The sequence below is a fragment of the Populus nigra genome, chromosome 1 (genome assembly GCF_951802175.1).
Source record: "Populus nigra chromosome 1, ddPopNigr1.1, whole genome shotgun sequence".
Classification (NCBI taxonomy): domain Eukaryota; kingdom Viridiplantae; phylum Streptophyta; class Magnoliopsida; order Malpighiales; family Salicaceae; genus Populus; species Populus nigra.
This window is the reverse complement of record NC_084852.1, coordinates 37,578,869-37,594,468: the sequence shown is the minus strand read 5'-3', so window position 1 is coordinate 37,594,468 and position 15,600 is coordinate 37,578,869. Positions and strand designations below refer to the sequence as shown.

Sequence of the window (15,600 nt, the reverse complement as noted above, 5' to 3'; positions counted from 1 at the left end):
TTTAAATAAAAAATTATTATTTTATAATTAAACTATCATAAATTAAAAATTTAAAATATTATTATGGTTTATTATTTTGATTTTTTTTATAGAAAATAGTTGTAATTTTTTTTTTCAAAAACATTTCTCTTTATTTTTGGACAGGAAACATATTTTTGAGTTTTTTTTATCGCAAATGAAAGGGTAAAAAAAACTGAAAATGAAATAGAAAAATGGCTATAACCTATAAAGAGATTATCAGGGCCTCGTTTAGTTCTTGAAAATTTTTCTTTTATAACCTATAAAAGAAAATTAGTATTCCTAAAAACTACTTTTTAAATTTTTTAATGTTTGTTTATCATTACAATTATTGGTCGATAAAAAAATTTATAATTAAAAAAAATTTGACATAGATTTTTTAAAAATGTTTTTTTTTAATTTTAGTTGTGATACATTTTCTAAAAGTTATGGAAAATTAAAAAATATCATGTTATTTATTGATTATATCAAATTTGATTGTTAATCTTTTGATTGTTATATATTTTATTTTGAATCATTTATTTATTTATTTTTCAATTTTATCTCTTAGATTTTATTTTTTCTATTTATTTTGGTCCTTATTCTTTTGATTGTTATTTATTTTTCTCTTTATTTGAATTTTTTTTTATTATCTCTATGATTTGGTCTCTATTCTTTTGATTACTACTTGTTTTATCTGAAATAATTTATGAAATTAGTTTTTTTTTTAATTTCATCATTTTTTAACTTTCTTACTTGTCAAATTTAGTCTTATTTCTTTTTTGATTATTATTTATTTTATTTGAAATAATTTATAAAATTAATTTTTTTAATTTTATCTTTCTTTAACTTTATCATCTCACAGTTTTGATTCTTATTTTTTTAAAAAAAAATTTAAAAAATTATTTTGTTATATTTTTTAATAAAAAATACTTAAAAAAAAAACTACTAACACAATATTAAAAGAGTTATAAGTAACAATCGTATGTTATTCTATGATAATATGAAGTAGTGTTTAATATTGTATTAGTAATTATTTTTTACTTGATTTTAATATATTAAAATAATTTAAAAATATAAAAAAATAAATTTGAATAAAAAAAATCAAAATTTTCGAAGAAAAAACAAAAAAACTGCCTAACTCCTCCACAACGTCGCATGAAATCACAGTAATTAGCCCCTTTGCTGCAAAAGTCCCCCGCGCTCCGGCTCAGTACGGCAAACGTATTGCCGTATCCAGTCCAACCCACTCATCTCACATGCCCATCCATTCCCCAAATCTCCCATCTCACGTGCCCTTTACCCTAAGATCCCAGTTCCCACACTCCTTATCCCAATTAAACCAGCGCGTGTAGCGCCTCTTTTCACTTTCTCCTCCTCCCTGAAACACCCGAATAAAAACTCTCCTCTCCCATTCATCCCCATTTCGCATTTCGCTCTCCAAACCCTAACAGAAAAAGAGCCTAATCGGATCAAAATCCCTGATAATCACAATGGATGCCCAAGACAACAGCCTATACGAAACGGCGTCGCAGCCAGACACAGCAACAGACGCCTACACCTTCCTTGAATTCAACACACAAGGCGAATCCGATTTTGACTACCCCGAATTCCGCTCTCCGGTGAACTGGCCCACTCCTTCCGACTCACTTGCCGCCACATCCTCCTCCGTAGACCCTACCTCATCCGACCACCGTGCCGCCGCTTCCAATTCCGATCACCACTCTGATTCACCTGCTGCGTCTCCTGCTGCGTCAAAATCTGCTGCGCGTGGAGGAGCGAATAGTGGGACCCAGGGGGTGGTGGAGGGGTTAGTGGCGAGTATGGGAGGGTTGAATTTTGAAGAGACGGGAGATGATGATGGGTATGATTTTGGGAAAGGGGATTTTACGGAGCACGCGTGTAGGTACTGTGGGGTTTCGAATCCTGCGTGTGTAGTGAGGTGTAATGTGCCGTCCTGTAGAAAGTGGTTTTGTAATTCGAGAGGGAATACCTCTGGTTCGCATATTGTTAATCATCTGGTGAGTGTGGTTTGTGCGTTTCTTTTGTTTGATTTTCGTGTGGTTCTATTTTTTTATTCTTGGGATTGAAATTGGAGTGACTGCTGATTAGGCTGTAGCTTGTAGAACGTGTTATTCTTGAATATAAAGGATGCTAAGAATGAAAATATGAGTTCTCAGAGTGAGTTAAACTTTAAATTTGGCTCCATTTAGTTTTGTGCGGTATTTTGTTTTGAATTCGGGCAATTTATTTGGACTTTTTTTTATGGGGGAGGGGGGTTTTTGGCCAAGTAGGGAAGTGCTGAATCGCATTGGGTTTTGCTCTTTTTAGAATTTAATTGAAATTGAAGTGATTAGTTTTTAATAAATGTTGAGCTGTTAAAGAAAATCCATTATATGGAAATATGTGAAGAATGGAAATGCAAGATGCTAGGATTGAAGAGTTTCAGGTTGCTTTGGTCTTTCCTTACAAGGGGTCCAGTAATTAGGTAATCTCACTTAGTATTTAGACTTAAAAATATGCGAAAGGGCAATGGTACGACACAAAAATGTTATTTTATTTGACAACTGCAGCTGAATGTTAATTACCCTGAATCATGATTGGAGATTTAAACTCAACTGAATATATTTTAGAAGAAGTCTCAAGGAAGCTGGTAATGTGGCATTGGTTTTGGTTTTGGTTTTGGTTTCTAGATCATGATGACCATTACACTTGGGGATTCTAATTTTGCAAATGTCCTAAAGCATTTCAGTGCTGTACTTCAGAATGTATTTGTCACCCCATGCCCCCATGCTATGTATTTTCACTGTCTGCAAAATTGAATCCGAACAGTTAAATTTGCCATTCTCTATTTCCTGTCAGCTTCTTAGTTGAATTTAGTATGGAGGCAATTTTTAACATAGCTTTTGAATTGAGTTTTATTTTATTCGAACTTCTTTTAGGTTCGAGCAAAGCATAAAGAGGTCTGTCTCCATAAAGACAGCCCTCTTGGAGAAACAATACTTGAGTGCTACAACTGTGGTTGCCGAAATGTGTTTCTACTTGGATTTATATCAGCCAAGACAGAAAGTGTTGTTGTCCTCCTCTGTAGGGAACCTTGCTTGAATGTTAATGCACTGAAGGACATGAACTGGGACCTGAGCCAGTGGTGCCCCCTAATTGATGATAGGTGTTTTCTACAGTGGCTTGTGAAGGTTGGTAGTTTCCTATTCATCAGTAAAGGGTTCTATTATTTCCAGAACATCGTTATATGTTGTATTTTGCAGATCCCATCTGAACAGGAGCAGTTGAGGGCACGCCAAATTAGTGCTCAACAAATAAATAAAGTAGAAGAACTTTGGAAAACAAATCCTGATGCCACCCTTGAAGATCTTGAGAAGCCTGGTGTTGATGATGAACCTCAGCCTGTAGCATTGAAGTATGAAGATGCATATCAGGTGCCTGCTTTAATGATAGTTGTTAAATTAGGTTTGATATGTAACATGAAATACAACAATTTAATTATGGCTCTCTGCAGATGAGTTGACAATTTCTTTTTTGCAGTATCAAAATGTATTTGCTCCACTTATTAAGCTTGAAGCTGACTACGATAAAGTATGCACCTCCTCTTTTCCTAATCCTTTTTAGGTTTTATTGTTCTCACTTTAAAATCCGTCTCCTACACTTCAAAAGATTAAGCAGCTTCTTATAATGCTATTTTCCTGTAGATGATGAAAGAGTCTCAAAGCAAGGATAATGTCACTATTCGATGGGATATTGGCCTTAACAAGAAGCGTGTTGCATATTTTGTATTTCCAAAGGTGCTTACTCTTTTGCTTTTGCTCTCATTTTTTAAATTTTATTGCCAATTGCAACATCTTCTCCCTTCTATTTCTCCTAGTTGTTTAGAAACGTTGGGCTTAGTGTAATGTATTACTTACCTGCTTGTTTAGAAACATGGGTCTTAGTTTAGTTTATTACTGTCTTTTCTTTTTCTGCCTTGTGCTGCTTGATTTCTGTTGTTTGCGTGCTTCTATCTGTATTCTCATTTCAAGGAAGTTGAACTGCTGATTTTATAGGAGGACAATGAGTTGCGCCTTGTACCCGGTGATGAGTTGCGACTGCGCTATTCTGGAGATGCAGCTCATCCAGCATGGCAATCAGTTGGGCACGTGGTATGCATCTCTCTTCTGATATCAATGCTTGAAGTTTTAATTATTTTCAATTTAATCCGGTATTAATAGGTGATTTACATTCTCAAAGGAAGACAACACATGACTAAATGCTTCTAATGTTGGTATTAAGCTACTTCTCTATTATTTCAGATCAAGCTAACTGCACAAGAGGAGGTTGCACTCGAGCTTCGTGCTAGTCAGGTAGTTCTGATACTAATGTGCTTGATTTCTCAATTCTGATTTTCTTTAAGTTATGTTGACACTAATGCTTAATGTTGTTATTTGTATGCAGGGAGTTCCTGTTGATATGAACCATGGTTTTAGTGTTGATTTTGTTTGGAAGAGTACAAGCTTTGACCGAATGCAGGGAGCAATGAAAACTTTTGCAGTGGATGAAACCAGTGTCAGTGGGTAGGTTGGCTGATTCAATTTTGTTTGCGCTTTTTTTATTTACTGTGACACAAGACAATGAGAACTGGATGTGAATCATGTTTTGGTTTATCTCATTTTTTTTTATTTGTCTCTATTTGAAGTAAGGCTGAGATTAGGCATGCTAGTAACATCTTATCATCTTATACAAACTAATGCTACTATTAGTGGGTAGTTATCATTTGCTTGTAATGTGCTGCCACTGTGTATTTGTATATTAATACTGAGCTAGTATATCTCCTTGTTTTTCCGTTGTCTTGGTACTGTCAGTGTAGTGTTCGTGTATTGAACATGGATTGCCATTTTTGAACGTCTTTATAATGCCAGTTTCCTTCTTCAGGTATATATACCATCACTTGTTGGGCCATGAGGTTGAGAATCAAACAGTTCGCAGTGCATTGCCTCGCCGTTTTGGTGCACCTGGTCTCCCAGAGCTGAATGCATCACAAGTATGCTGTCTTGACTACCCATCCAATTTCCAAGTTTAAACTAGTTGAATGTTAATGCATCTTGTCTCAAACTAGGATCTTTCTGTTCAGACTAATGATTCTTGAGATGATGCCACCACTTGAAAATCTCTGGTTTCATGGTGTTATAATGACAAGTCAGTAGTTTCTTGAATGCAGAGAACATAAGCTAACACTTTTGGGGGACATCTCGTGGATTGTTGGATATATATTGATTTATGCACTTGAGTGCCATTTTGACATGGTTTTGGTTTTTGGTTGCTTCTTATTTCTGTTATCTTGTTTGGGGGGGGAATCTTTCCTTTACCTTCTATCCACCAATTATTCTTGCACTGAAGATGTCTTTATTTGTGACCAGAACAAAAAAGGGTCATTGCCATGAACTGCATCATATTCGATGGTCTGATGCTTGTCCATGTTCTTTCATGGATTGGTTTGTTGTGAACTAATCAATAACTTCCCTGATGCTTTCATGTGGGATAATTATGTGGATCCACCAATTATTCTTGCACTGAAGATGTCTTTATTTGTGACCAGAACAAAAAAAGGTCATTGCCATGAACTGCATGATATTTGATGGTCTGATGCTTGTCCATGTTCTTTCATGGATTGATTTGTTGTGAACTAATCTATAACTTCCCTGATGCTTTCATGTGGGATAATTATGTGGCTTATGATGAATTCCTTGCTGCAATGTTCTTATCTTAACGTAGCTGAGATTTTTCGGAATATTTGTGCTTCCATATCAGAATGCAAATTGTTGTCTTCATTCCTATTAACTTGTGATTTTTTTAACCATTTTAATGGAATTCCTTATTTAACTGTGTGTTGCTGTAAGTCATCCTAATCTTTCTCCACTTAACAGGTTCTTGCTGTGAAGAATGTCCTCCAGAAGCCTATAAGTTTGATTCAAGGTCCACCTGGAACAGGAAAAACTGTCACTTCTGCCGCCATTGTATATCATATGGCTAAACAGGGACAAGGACAGGCAAGTTCTTTAAAATGCTTACTATCAGCTCATTCAGATACTTGACTGCATGCATGTCTTACTTCGACTCCTTTAGGTTTTGGTGTGTGCCCCAAGTAATGTAGCTGTAGATCAGCTAGCTGAGAAGATAAGTGCCACCGGCTTAAAGGTGAGATCACAGAGCCCTGCCTAATAACTAATTTCGTATCATTTTTTTCCTGCCACTATGTTGTCATGTATAAATTTATTCTTGTCATTTACGCTCACATTTGTTGAGCTTAAGTTTGAAATTTTGGAGTTGTATTTGTAATAAAAATGTTCTGTTAATATGGACAAAAGAAGATTCTCAAGAAAGAGAATAAGCCGCCCTCTGAAAGTACAGATATTGAGGTCAAACTAGAAAGGCCTTCCAATCTTGGCAAATATTAGTCAAAGACACTCTTCTAGATACCAGTAGCAACAAGCGAGAAATGCCAAGGAAAATTATCCTACCCCACCTTGGCTGCTTTGAGAAGAAGTGACCTTTAATGGTAAAATCTAACGGAGAGCAACACAGCAACAAACGAGAGATGCTAAGAAAAATTATCCTCACCATGGCTGCTTTGAGAAGAATTGACTTTTAATGGTAAAATCCAACGGAGAGCAACATAGCACCTTCAAAAAGATTTTGCTTTCTGTGCCCTCCCAAAATTTAATAATTGGGTCAGCAAATCTGCACTCTATTCAACAACATCTGCCCCTCCAAATAGTTGCACATAAAGAAATAGTATTTTAACACTTTGCATATGTCCTGTTGGACTAAACCTAGTTGCTAGGTGAGAATATCCGCAATCTGGTGCTTAGGTTGAAAGTTGTGAAGTCCCTAACTTCGATAGAACTATTTTTTAGGAATCTACATCAAGAATGTAGAATCCATGTTTCCTTCACTGATGAGATTTAGTCTTATCCCTGCAGGACTAGAAAAAGTTATAGTGATACATTGAGACCAGGGGCCTTGTCCTTGTCCTTCTTCAAACCTCCTAATCCCATTTTCATCTCAACAACTCGCTGTCTGATACGTGGTTCTCTGACTTACACATTTGGAAATATTTCTTTTTGGGGCTACATTTTATGATCTTGGAAAGGCAGTGAGGTTTTTATACCATTGGGCCTGTTTCTTCATCTCTGTTTGCGTGGATAAGTCCATGGCTAGCCATGTCCTTGAATTTTCTTTTGTTCCCTGATGGTTGTTGAAGGCTCAAATTAAATTTTTGAAAAGGAAAACTGGTCCCTAAAAATATTTGCTGGTATTTTCATATTTTTTTCTTATCTTTTTTGGTTCCCTGATGATCTTTAGTTTATGAAGGATCAAATTAATATTTTGAAGAAGAAAACTAGTCCTAGGAATTGTTTGCTGATTTTTTCATATTTCTATGGAGTGACATAACACACTTATTTGCTGATAGTATGTTATACTATCTGGGTGCTCAAATTAAATCTTTTGCAATGCCGGTCATTTAAACTAATAGGTAAATGTATTTTGACATAATTTTGTTTTTCATGGATTGTATTTCCTCAACTAAGGTTGTTAGGCTATGTGCAAAATCAAGGGAAGCTGTTAGTTCTCCTGTTGAGCATCTCACCCTTCACTATCAGGTTTGTCAATTAGTAGAGTCCTGCCTTTCATTTTCCTTTTCTTTTCATGTGTGCACTTCTCAATTTTAGCTTTCCTGTTATAGATTCTAATTACTAGTGACTGGTACAGGTTAGACATCTAGACACTTCAGAGAAAAGTGAACTTCACAAGTTGCAACAGTTGAAAGATGAACAAGGTGTGTCCTTCCTCTTAATTATTTAAAATGGAATTCTTCATTATTAATTACAAGTTGCAATTGAGATGCTCATTTGTGAATTTGATTACCTCAGCTTCTGCATAGAGCTGCACACCCCTACATTTTCATATGCATTCAAAGCATGTGGGATTATATGATTTGGGACCTTGTTGATTTGTCACTCAATCTTTAGAAGTTTATTGTATTCTTGCTAGTCGTGGGAGAAACTATATTTGGCTTCTGGATTTGAGGCTGGTGCTACTAGAAATTGTACAAATAATTCTTCCCTAACATAATTTCTTTTGTACCCGGTGCTGTAGATTTGGTTTTGTTCTGGTTGGATGTACCAGTCTTGATTTACAGTTTTACAGTGGACTTCAGGGTTTATCCTAATACTGTTCTCATTCTTTATTTCTTTCCCCTCTTGTCTGTTCCTATATCAACAGGAGAACTGTCCAGTAGTGATGAGAAAAAATACAAAGCTCTGAAACGAGCAACAGAAAGGGAAATTTCTCAAAGTGCTGATGTCATCTGTTGCACTTGTGTTGGTGCTGGAGATCCTCGGTTGGCAAATTTTAGGTTTCGCCAGGTAGAAATGCATCTTATTTTTCTTCTGTTTTGTCTTCTTATCATTTGTTTTTGCCCTCATCTTTTGTTGCTGAACTATTGGAAGCTTACACTCTTTACCTTATTTTAGGTACTTATTGATGAGTCAACTCAGGCGACTGAACCAGAGTGTCTCATTCCTTTGGTACTTGGGGCGAAGCAGGTAATCAAGATTTTTGACATGCCCATTTTACTATCGCATGCTTCAGTTTCTGATGAGTAGTTATCTGCTAGGTCGTTTTTGTTGGTGACCATTGCCAGCTTGGTCCTGTCATTATGTGCAAGAAAGCTGCTCGTGCTGGGTTAGCCCAGTCTCTCTTTGAGCGCCTTGTTTTACTTGGTGTGAAACCAATTAGATTGCAGGTAATGTTATTTCAGTTATCTCTGTGTGTGGTCTGCTCATGTATTTATGGTTAGCACATTTATCCTGCTTGGAATGAAATGGTTGTTAGGAACTGCTTGTTATCAATTATAATTTAGTTACTTTGCACTAAATTTCATCTTTCTTTGTATCAAGGCTGATGTAGTTTCTTTCGTAGGATGCTGCTAAGCTGGTACTTTTGTTTTCTTCTTTCATACTTCAGGTTCAATATCGCATGCACCCATCTCTTTCTGAATTTCCATCCAACAGCTTTTATGAAGGCACTCTGCAAAATGGTGTGACTGTCAATGAGAGACAGTCATCAGGCATTGATTTCCCTTGGCCTGTGCCAAATCGTCCACTGTTCTTTTATGTCCAGGTATGATATTTGCATATTGGTTATATTATATTACAATACTTTAAACAAAAAGGATAATTACTTAGCTAGTGCATTTTTTGGGCTGACACACTCTATAGGAATGTGTGATATTCCCACCTGAATAGTATCAGAAAGAAATTATGACAATATATTTATTTTAATATGCTAATATTGTTAACTTAAAAGAATTTTCCAGCAAGTGCTTTTAATGCACAACAAATCTCTGGTCTCCTTGTCTATATCCTGTTATATTTTTTCAAGGCTATGTTTTGTAACTCAATAGCTGTTCTTTAGATGGGACAAGAAGAGATAAGTGCCAGTGGGACATCCTATCTAAATCGTACTGAGGCTGCAAATGTTGAAAAAATTGTAACTACGTTTTTGAGGAGCGGTGTAGTCCCTAGCCAGGCACGTTTATCTTCTCTTCTTGTTTTCATAGGTGCATTTCTTTTTTGCGATACAATATTTTGATTTTGTACAACATTTTACAGATTGGAGTGATAACACCTTACGAGGGACAGAGAGCATATATTGTGAATTATATGTCAAGAAACGGTGCCCTCAGACAGCAACTATACAAAGAAATTGAGGTAATTCATAGCTTCTATTTTATGGGTCTAGATGCTGTTCAATATTTACTTGCAATTGCTTCATGGTTTAGCATTTTTTTGCAGGTTGCAAGTGTTGATTCATTTCAAGGAAGGGAAAAGGACTACATTATTTTGTCTTGTGTTAGGAGCAACGAACATCAGGTTGGTTCTCTATACCCTCCCAAATTCTATAGATCACAAAACTTATGTGGTTAATTTTAAGGGGTAGGCTGAATGTAGCTGTTCAACTCAGAGCCCGAGCTTTGAATCTTATCTTGTTTTCTATTTTTTCAAGCCTTTTGGGTTGTGTGCTCATTTATTTATTGCACTCTTTTGTGCATGCTGTTTCATCTTATCATGGCTTCAATCCTCATTTATGCACGTGGACATGTACTTGAGACCATTTTCAAATCCATTGTTGGCAATCATATGAATAAAAAAGGCATTGTCTGGTCACATGACACTATCAAATTGTGGTATTAGAAGAGAGAATTTGGGTTTGTCCAGTCGTACGACTATATCAAATTGTGGTCGTAGAAGGGAGAATTTGGGTGTGATCCTATCATTCAGCATTTAACCTTTTCATTATGTGGTGCTCATCCCGAAGTTGCCTTCTTCATCTTCCCCATCACATGTATGCTAGAAGGTAGGGTCCTAGTTCTAACAAGATGCTCACGTGGAAGCACTTGTTTGATGGGTTTGGTGCCATATATCTTTGAGTGGTCGTCAAAACTTGCTTGATAACATATGTGAAATATCCCTTTTGTGTAGGGAAGTGTCAGGTTATTGTACTAGACATTTTTTCTTTTCCCCCATTTCAACTGTATCAAATGCGGACAGATACTGGTGTAGTTTTTAGACTTAATTTCCAGCCCATTCTTATTTTGTTCACCATCAAAGGTGTCTCTTTTGGTAGATAAAAAGGTTTTCTTTTATGATCACGTGCTTGACCGCTGTCCCTTTCTCTAGGGCATTGGATTTCTTAATGATCCTCGGAGATTGAATGTAGCTCTAACCCGTGCTCGATATGGTATTGTCATCTTGGGAAACCCTAAAGTTCTAAGTAAGCAGCCTTTGTGGAATAGCTTATTAACTCACTACAAGGTATGTCTTCTCTACCTGTTGTGTTATGCTTTTTATGAAACTCTCATTACTCTCATTTGCACAACTTTTTGCTAATGTTAGCGATGGTATGGTGCGGAGATTGAAAGATGAATTTCAGTTTCACATATCCTTTGTCGCTTGCTAATAATAATTTGATTTATTACTGAAACATTTTTACTCTTTCTGGTTGCTACAATTGTTTCACCAGGAACATGAGTGCTTGGTTGAAGGACCTTTGAATAACTTGAAGCAGAGTATGGTTCAATTTCAAAAGCCCAAAAAGGTACGGGGTTCAACTTTCTAGGAAAGGGCAGCATCATTGACCGAGGATAAATTTGTCCAAGTTTCTATTTTTGTGTTGTTTTTTTAGTCTTTCCATTGTATCATGAAGTACTTGTCAGGAATAAATATGAACTGATTGAGGTTGGCTATGTTTTCATACAGATTTATAACGATAGGAGGCTTTTCTTTGGTGGTGGACCTGGAATTGTCCTTAATGATAATTTTGGGTCTGTTGCCTCAGCTAGCCCAAATGCTGATAGAAGAAACTCCCGTGCCAGGGGTATGCTGCATTTCACCTGTCTAGTTAGAAATCCTAGAATTTTTACACAGCGATGGCATTTTAAGTTCCACGAGTCCCAGAGGATATGCATACTCAAAAGTAGAATAGGACTGAAGCACACTCATTATTATTCAATCAAGTTCCTCTGCTTAGCCACTCTGCTGTCCTTATGTTGACTTGTCAGATTGTGTTGTCCCAAATATAGGATCTTATATGCCACCTGCCCCACCCAATGGTACCCACAAGCCTGGTGCTCATCCTGCTGGGTTTCCAATGCCTCGGGTCCCCATTCCACCATTTCATGGTGATCCACCTTCTCAACCATATGCTATTCCAACTCGTGGGGCTGTGCATGGGCCAATTGGAGCTGTTCCTCAAGTCCCTCAGCCAGGAAGTCGAGGTTTTGGTGCTGGGCGCGGCAATGCTGGTGCACCTATTGGAAGTCATCTCCCACACCAGCAAGGCACTCAGCAAGGCATTGGGAACATTGGATCTTTCAATTTTTCTTCCCTGGAGAATCCAAATAGCCAGCCATCTGTGGGTAGTGCATTATCTCAGCCTGGATATAATAATGTAAGCAATTTTTTCTTAACAATTTGATTCATCTATATGATTTTATTGCTATCATAGTATTCTTGTGTCCTGAATGTGTTTGTTGCATAAATAGATTCCAGTTCAGGGATCGAGCCAAACATTTCGTGATGGATTTTCCATGGGGGGTATGTCCCAGGTATTTTCCCGGCTCGTCATCTTTAAAAATTATGTTTTATTGACTTAGTTTGCCTCTCCTTTTTCCCCCCCTCTAATTTCTTTTCTGATGGCAATCAATCAGGAGTTCTTGGGTGATGATTTCAAAAGCCAGGGATCGCATGTTCCTTACAATGTTGCTGATTTCTCCACTCAGGTATATAAGCCCTGCAAGAGTAGAGATCATGTTATATGTCCAATAGTATTTTTTTTTCTTTTTTCCATATATGGTGCAAATGGATGAAGAATGTGAGGTTAGATTTTTTCTTTGGTGGAATATTCATTTTTTTGTATTTCCAAATGCTTTTCATACTCTGGTCTAGGTTTGCTTTGAATTTATACATGATAATCAGGGGTTGGCAAAATTTCTCGAGTATATAATGGTAGGCATTGCTTAGCAGCAAATGAGGCAAAATGAGAAGAGTAATTTGTCATTTAACTTCTGTGTTTGAAGTCTTGCTTCAACCAAATATGGTCTTTCCTTTTGTAGTGGTAGTAGAGAATGCACTTCTGTCTTAAGATTTTTTGTAATGCAAAATGCTCTGCAGGCATCTCAAAGTGGATATGCTGTGGATTATGTTACGCAAGGAGCCCAAGGCGGGTTTCCAGGCAACTTCTTGAATCAGAATTCTCAAGCTGGATTTTCTCGTTTTGGTTCTGGAAATGATTTCATGTCTCAGGTTTGCCTTTTGAAAACACCATGTATTTTTTCTTAATCACCGATAGACTGCTGTTTATCTGAGCCCTGATGAATTTCTGTTTGCAGGATTACATGGCTCATGGATCACAAGGGCTGTTCACTCAGGTTGGCTTTAATGATCCCTCACAAGATGATGCATCGCAAAGCCACTTTGGCATAACCAATCCGAGCCAACTTCAATCTCAGGTTTTTTCTGATACCTGAAGTTCTTTACATAAAGAAGTTCAAGAGGCAAAACTACCAAAACTGCAAGATGTAGGAAAATTTGGCATCATGTATATGTTTGCATGTTTATCAAATGCTTGAAGCACTCTGTTAATTTTGCCTCTTCTTTTTTTGTTGCATAATTTTGCAGTTTTTGTTTGTAAGTCTGTTAGTGGTTCTTCCCAGTATATAAAACATAGTTTGGTCAATTTGTATGCAGGGCTTGATGAATTCCCTTTACTCTCAGCCCTTTGCCCACTACAACACTCAGCCGGTGAACTTACAGGCTCCACAACAGCAGTCTCAGCAGGGTCAGGGCACCCAAAACCAGAAAATCCATTACAACGGTTGAGAGTGCATGGTAAATTTTTTTTTGTGTGTGGCTATGATGGGTTATGATCTTTGAATTCAGCAACTTGGTTTGTGTCGTCACATGTGCCCTAATATATCTCTGCCAAGAGCGCAGAAGAGTTTGTCGTCCTCTTGAGGTCAGTTTTGGTATACTTCAGTAGCCAAAGAATACCTTGGATGATAAGAATAAAAGATAGTGAGCCATAGCTCTGCTATGGGGCGTGTGAGCAGATGTGGGCTGCACATCCGAGGCTGAGAAAGAAAAGGATAAACCCAATTGCCTGCTTAAAGTAGAGTGTTTTGAGAAGGTAAAGTTGTTCCGAAGGAGCATTACATGGCATGCTTTGCTGGAAGGGTGTGGACGTCGTGATGAGGGGTATATATAATACTTGACCTACAGGGGAGACCCCTATTAATTATACGAAAGCAGTAACCACCACTGAAGAGTTTCTCACAGCGATGGGGGAAGTCGCCTGACCCTTTCAGCTCTTCCTGACATGTAATTATACTCTTATAATCAGCAGCTAGATGGTTAGACGATGATATCCTAGGAATTCATACTGTGCGGCCAGCCAGTGATATCTTGCACTTGGCTGGTATGCTTCAAGTGTGGGATTGGTTTTTACATCAAATGGGCTTTGCTTTAAATTCTTGGTCCCATGGGGTTTCTGCAAGGTCACAGATCTGTACTCTTGGGAGACTAATGAGTAATATCTAATGAATAGTGGCGATGGTTTCTGCTTGTAATATGCTTTTATTGGCGGGCATGTTAGTTTTCACCTTATGAATGGGAAAACAATGATGTTTTCTGCAATGATAAAACCAGAAAAATAGCGAATCCAGCTGCAAACAATTTGCTAAATGCTTCACTAATGGACCTTGTTTCAAAGTTCACCAAGAGGGAAGCTGTGGGAACCTATTGTGCTCTAGAAATTGTCGTCTCCTTACATTTTACCCAAGTGAAGTTTTTGTAGAGGATTATGAGCCTGTAGCCTCTCTTATTTGATAAACGAAAGTTACCACCGCAGGAACAAAGTTTAAAACTAAATTTTAGCCAGATAAATAGTTTATCTCAATCCATATTTATTAATAGACTACACTACCCTCTCTCATCTTTAGTATAACTATTAAATATCTAAGTTTGATATATATCAGATTTTATTAAAAAAATATTTTTGAATTATTAAGCTTCAAAATCATTTCAGATAAAAAAGAAGTATATAAAATTAAAATGATATATTATTGGTAGATAATGTTTGGAAGAGCAAAAGAAATATTTAATAAAAAAAAATTATAGCATGACCAAAAACTTTTGCAAAGAAAGTAAATTCGGTGATTAAGAAGTATTTTGATTTATCTATTATACAGTGGGATTAATAAACTATGAAGTGAAAATAGCAACACCCTTATTTTAATTTATTCCCTTCTTACAATTGAAAGATCATTTAGTATGGTTAATTGGAAAGTAAATTACTTCCGTTGTTCAAAAAAAAAAAACAGAAGAGGAAAGTTTCTCTTGGCTTAGTTTTTAAAAAAGAAAAATGATATACAAACAAACTTTTTATACTAGATTTTCATATAAACTGATGCATTAATTTGTAAGTATTAAAACAAGGTTTTTTTATGAATTTAAATTATTAGTTTTCTATATATATATAAAAGAAACTATCACGTGTTTATATGGTAATCTTATATGTAAACTTTTCTTGTATAGTGTTGCTAATTAGGTTCATGATAACAGAGGCTTTTAGGAACCTGTTAAGAGTTATTTAATACTCCAAAACAAGGTCCCCTTCTCTCTCTCTCTCTCTCTCTCTCTCTCTATATATATATATATATATATATATATATATATATATATATAATCTCCGGCAAATATCATTTAAAAGTGCTAAATTAGTGATATAGTGTAAATATGATTTTTTTTTATGTGTACTTCAATGGGGGAAAAAACCATTTTAAAAACTAATTTGTACTTTAATATATTTAATATTAACACTTTTGGATTTTTTGAGAAACAAATTGAGAAATTTTGTGGAAATAAAATAAGAAATCTTTAAATAATCTATTTTAATGTTTTTAGCTTTTTTGATAGATCTGTAGAAATTATTTTTCTTTGACAGAAAAACCATTTTGGCTCTTCATAGGACTTTCTTTGGAGCTGCAAAAGG

General features: G+C 36.2%; 1 protein-coding gene across 1 annotated transcript; it reads left to right on the top strand.

Annotated features, from left to right (window-relative positions):
* Positions 1 to 1,155: 1,155 nt before the first annotated feature.
* Positions 1,156 to 14,176, top strand: LOC133674280 (regulator of nonsense transcripts 1 homolog). Its single transcript, XM_062095326.1, has 29 exons — positions 1,156 to 2,018; positions 2,940 to 3,191; positions 3,264 to 3,434; positions 3,541 to 3,591; positions 3,705 to 3,797; positions 4,056 to 4,151; positions 4,302 to 4,352; positions 4,444 to 4,562; positions 4,921 to 5,029; positions 5,913 to 6,035; positions 6,112 to 6,183; positions 7,578 to 7,649; positions 7,759 to 7,825; positions 8,272 to 8,414; positions 8,523 to 8,594; positions 8,666 to 8,794; positions 9,016 to 9,171; positions 9,466 to 9,579; positions 9,663 to 9,761; positions 9,846 to 9,923; positions 10,731 to 10,865; positions 11,074 to 11,148; positions 11,310 to 11,427; positions 11,633 to 12,000; positions 12,095 to 12,157; positions 12,260 to 12,331; positions 12,723 to 12,854; positions 12,941 to 13,060; positions 13,299 to 14,176. The coding sequence occupies exons 1-29, from the start codon at positions 1,491 to 1,493 to the stop codon at positions 13,428 to 13,430; spliced, it is 3,810 nt and encodes a 1,269-aa protein (XP_061951310.1). The 5' UTR covers positions 1,156 to 1,490; the 3' UTR covers positions 13,431 to 14,176.
* Positions 14,177 to 15,600: the final 1,424 nt, after the last annotated feature.

Bases quoted from the DNA above. Each gene is read 5' to 3' on its own strand.
- LOC133674280 (XM_062095326.1), top strand. From the start codon at position 1,491: ATGGATGCCCAAGACAACAGCCTATACGAAACGGCGTCGCAGCCAGAC. The intron at 8,595-8,665 runs GTAATCAAGATT...GTTATCTGCTAG, and splicing joins TGGTACTTGGGGCGAAGCAG to GTCGTTTTTGTTGGTGACCA. The intron at 12,332-12,722 runs GTATATAAGCCC...AATGCTCTGCAG, and splicing joins TTGCTGATTTCTCCACTCAG to GCATCTCAAAGTGGATATGC.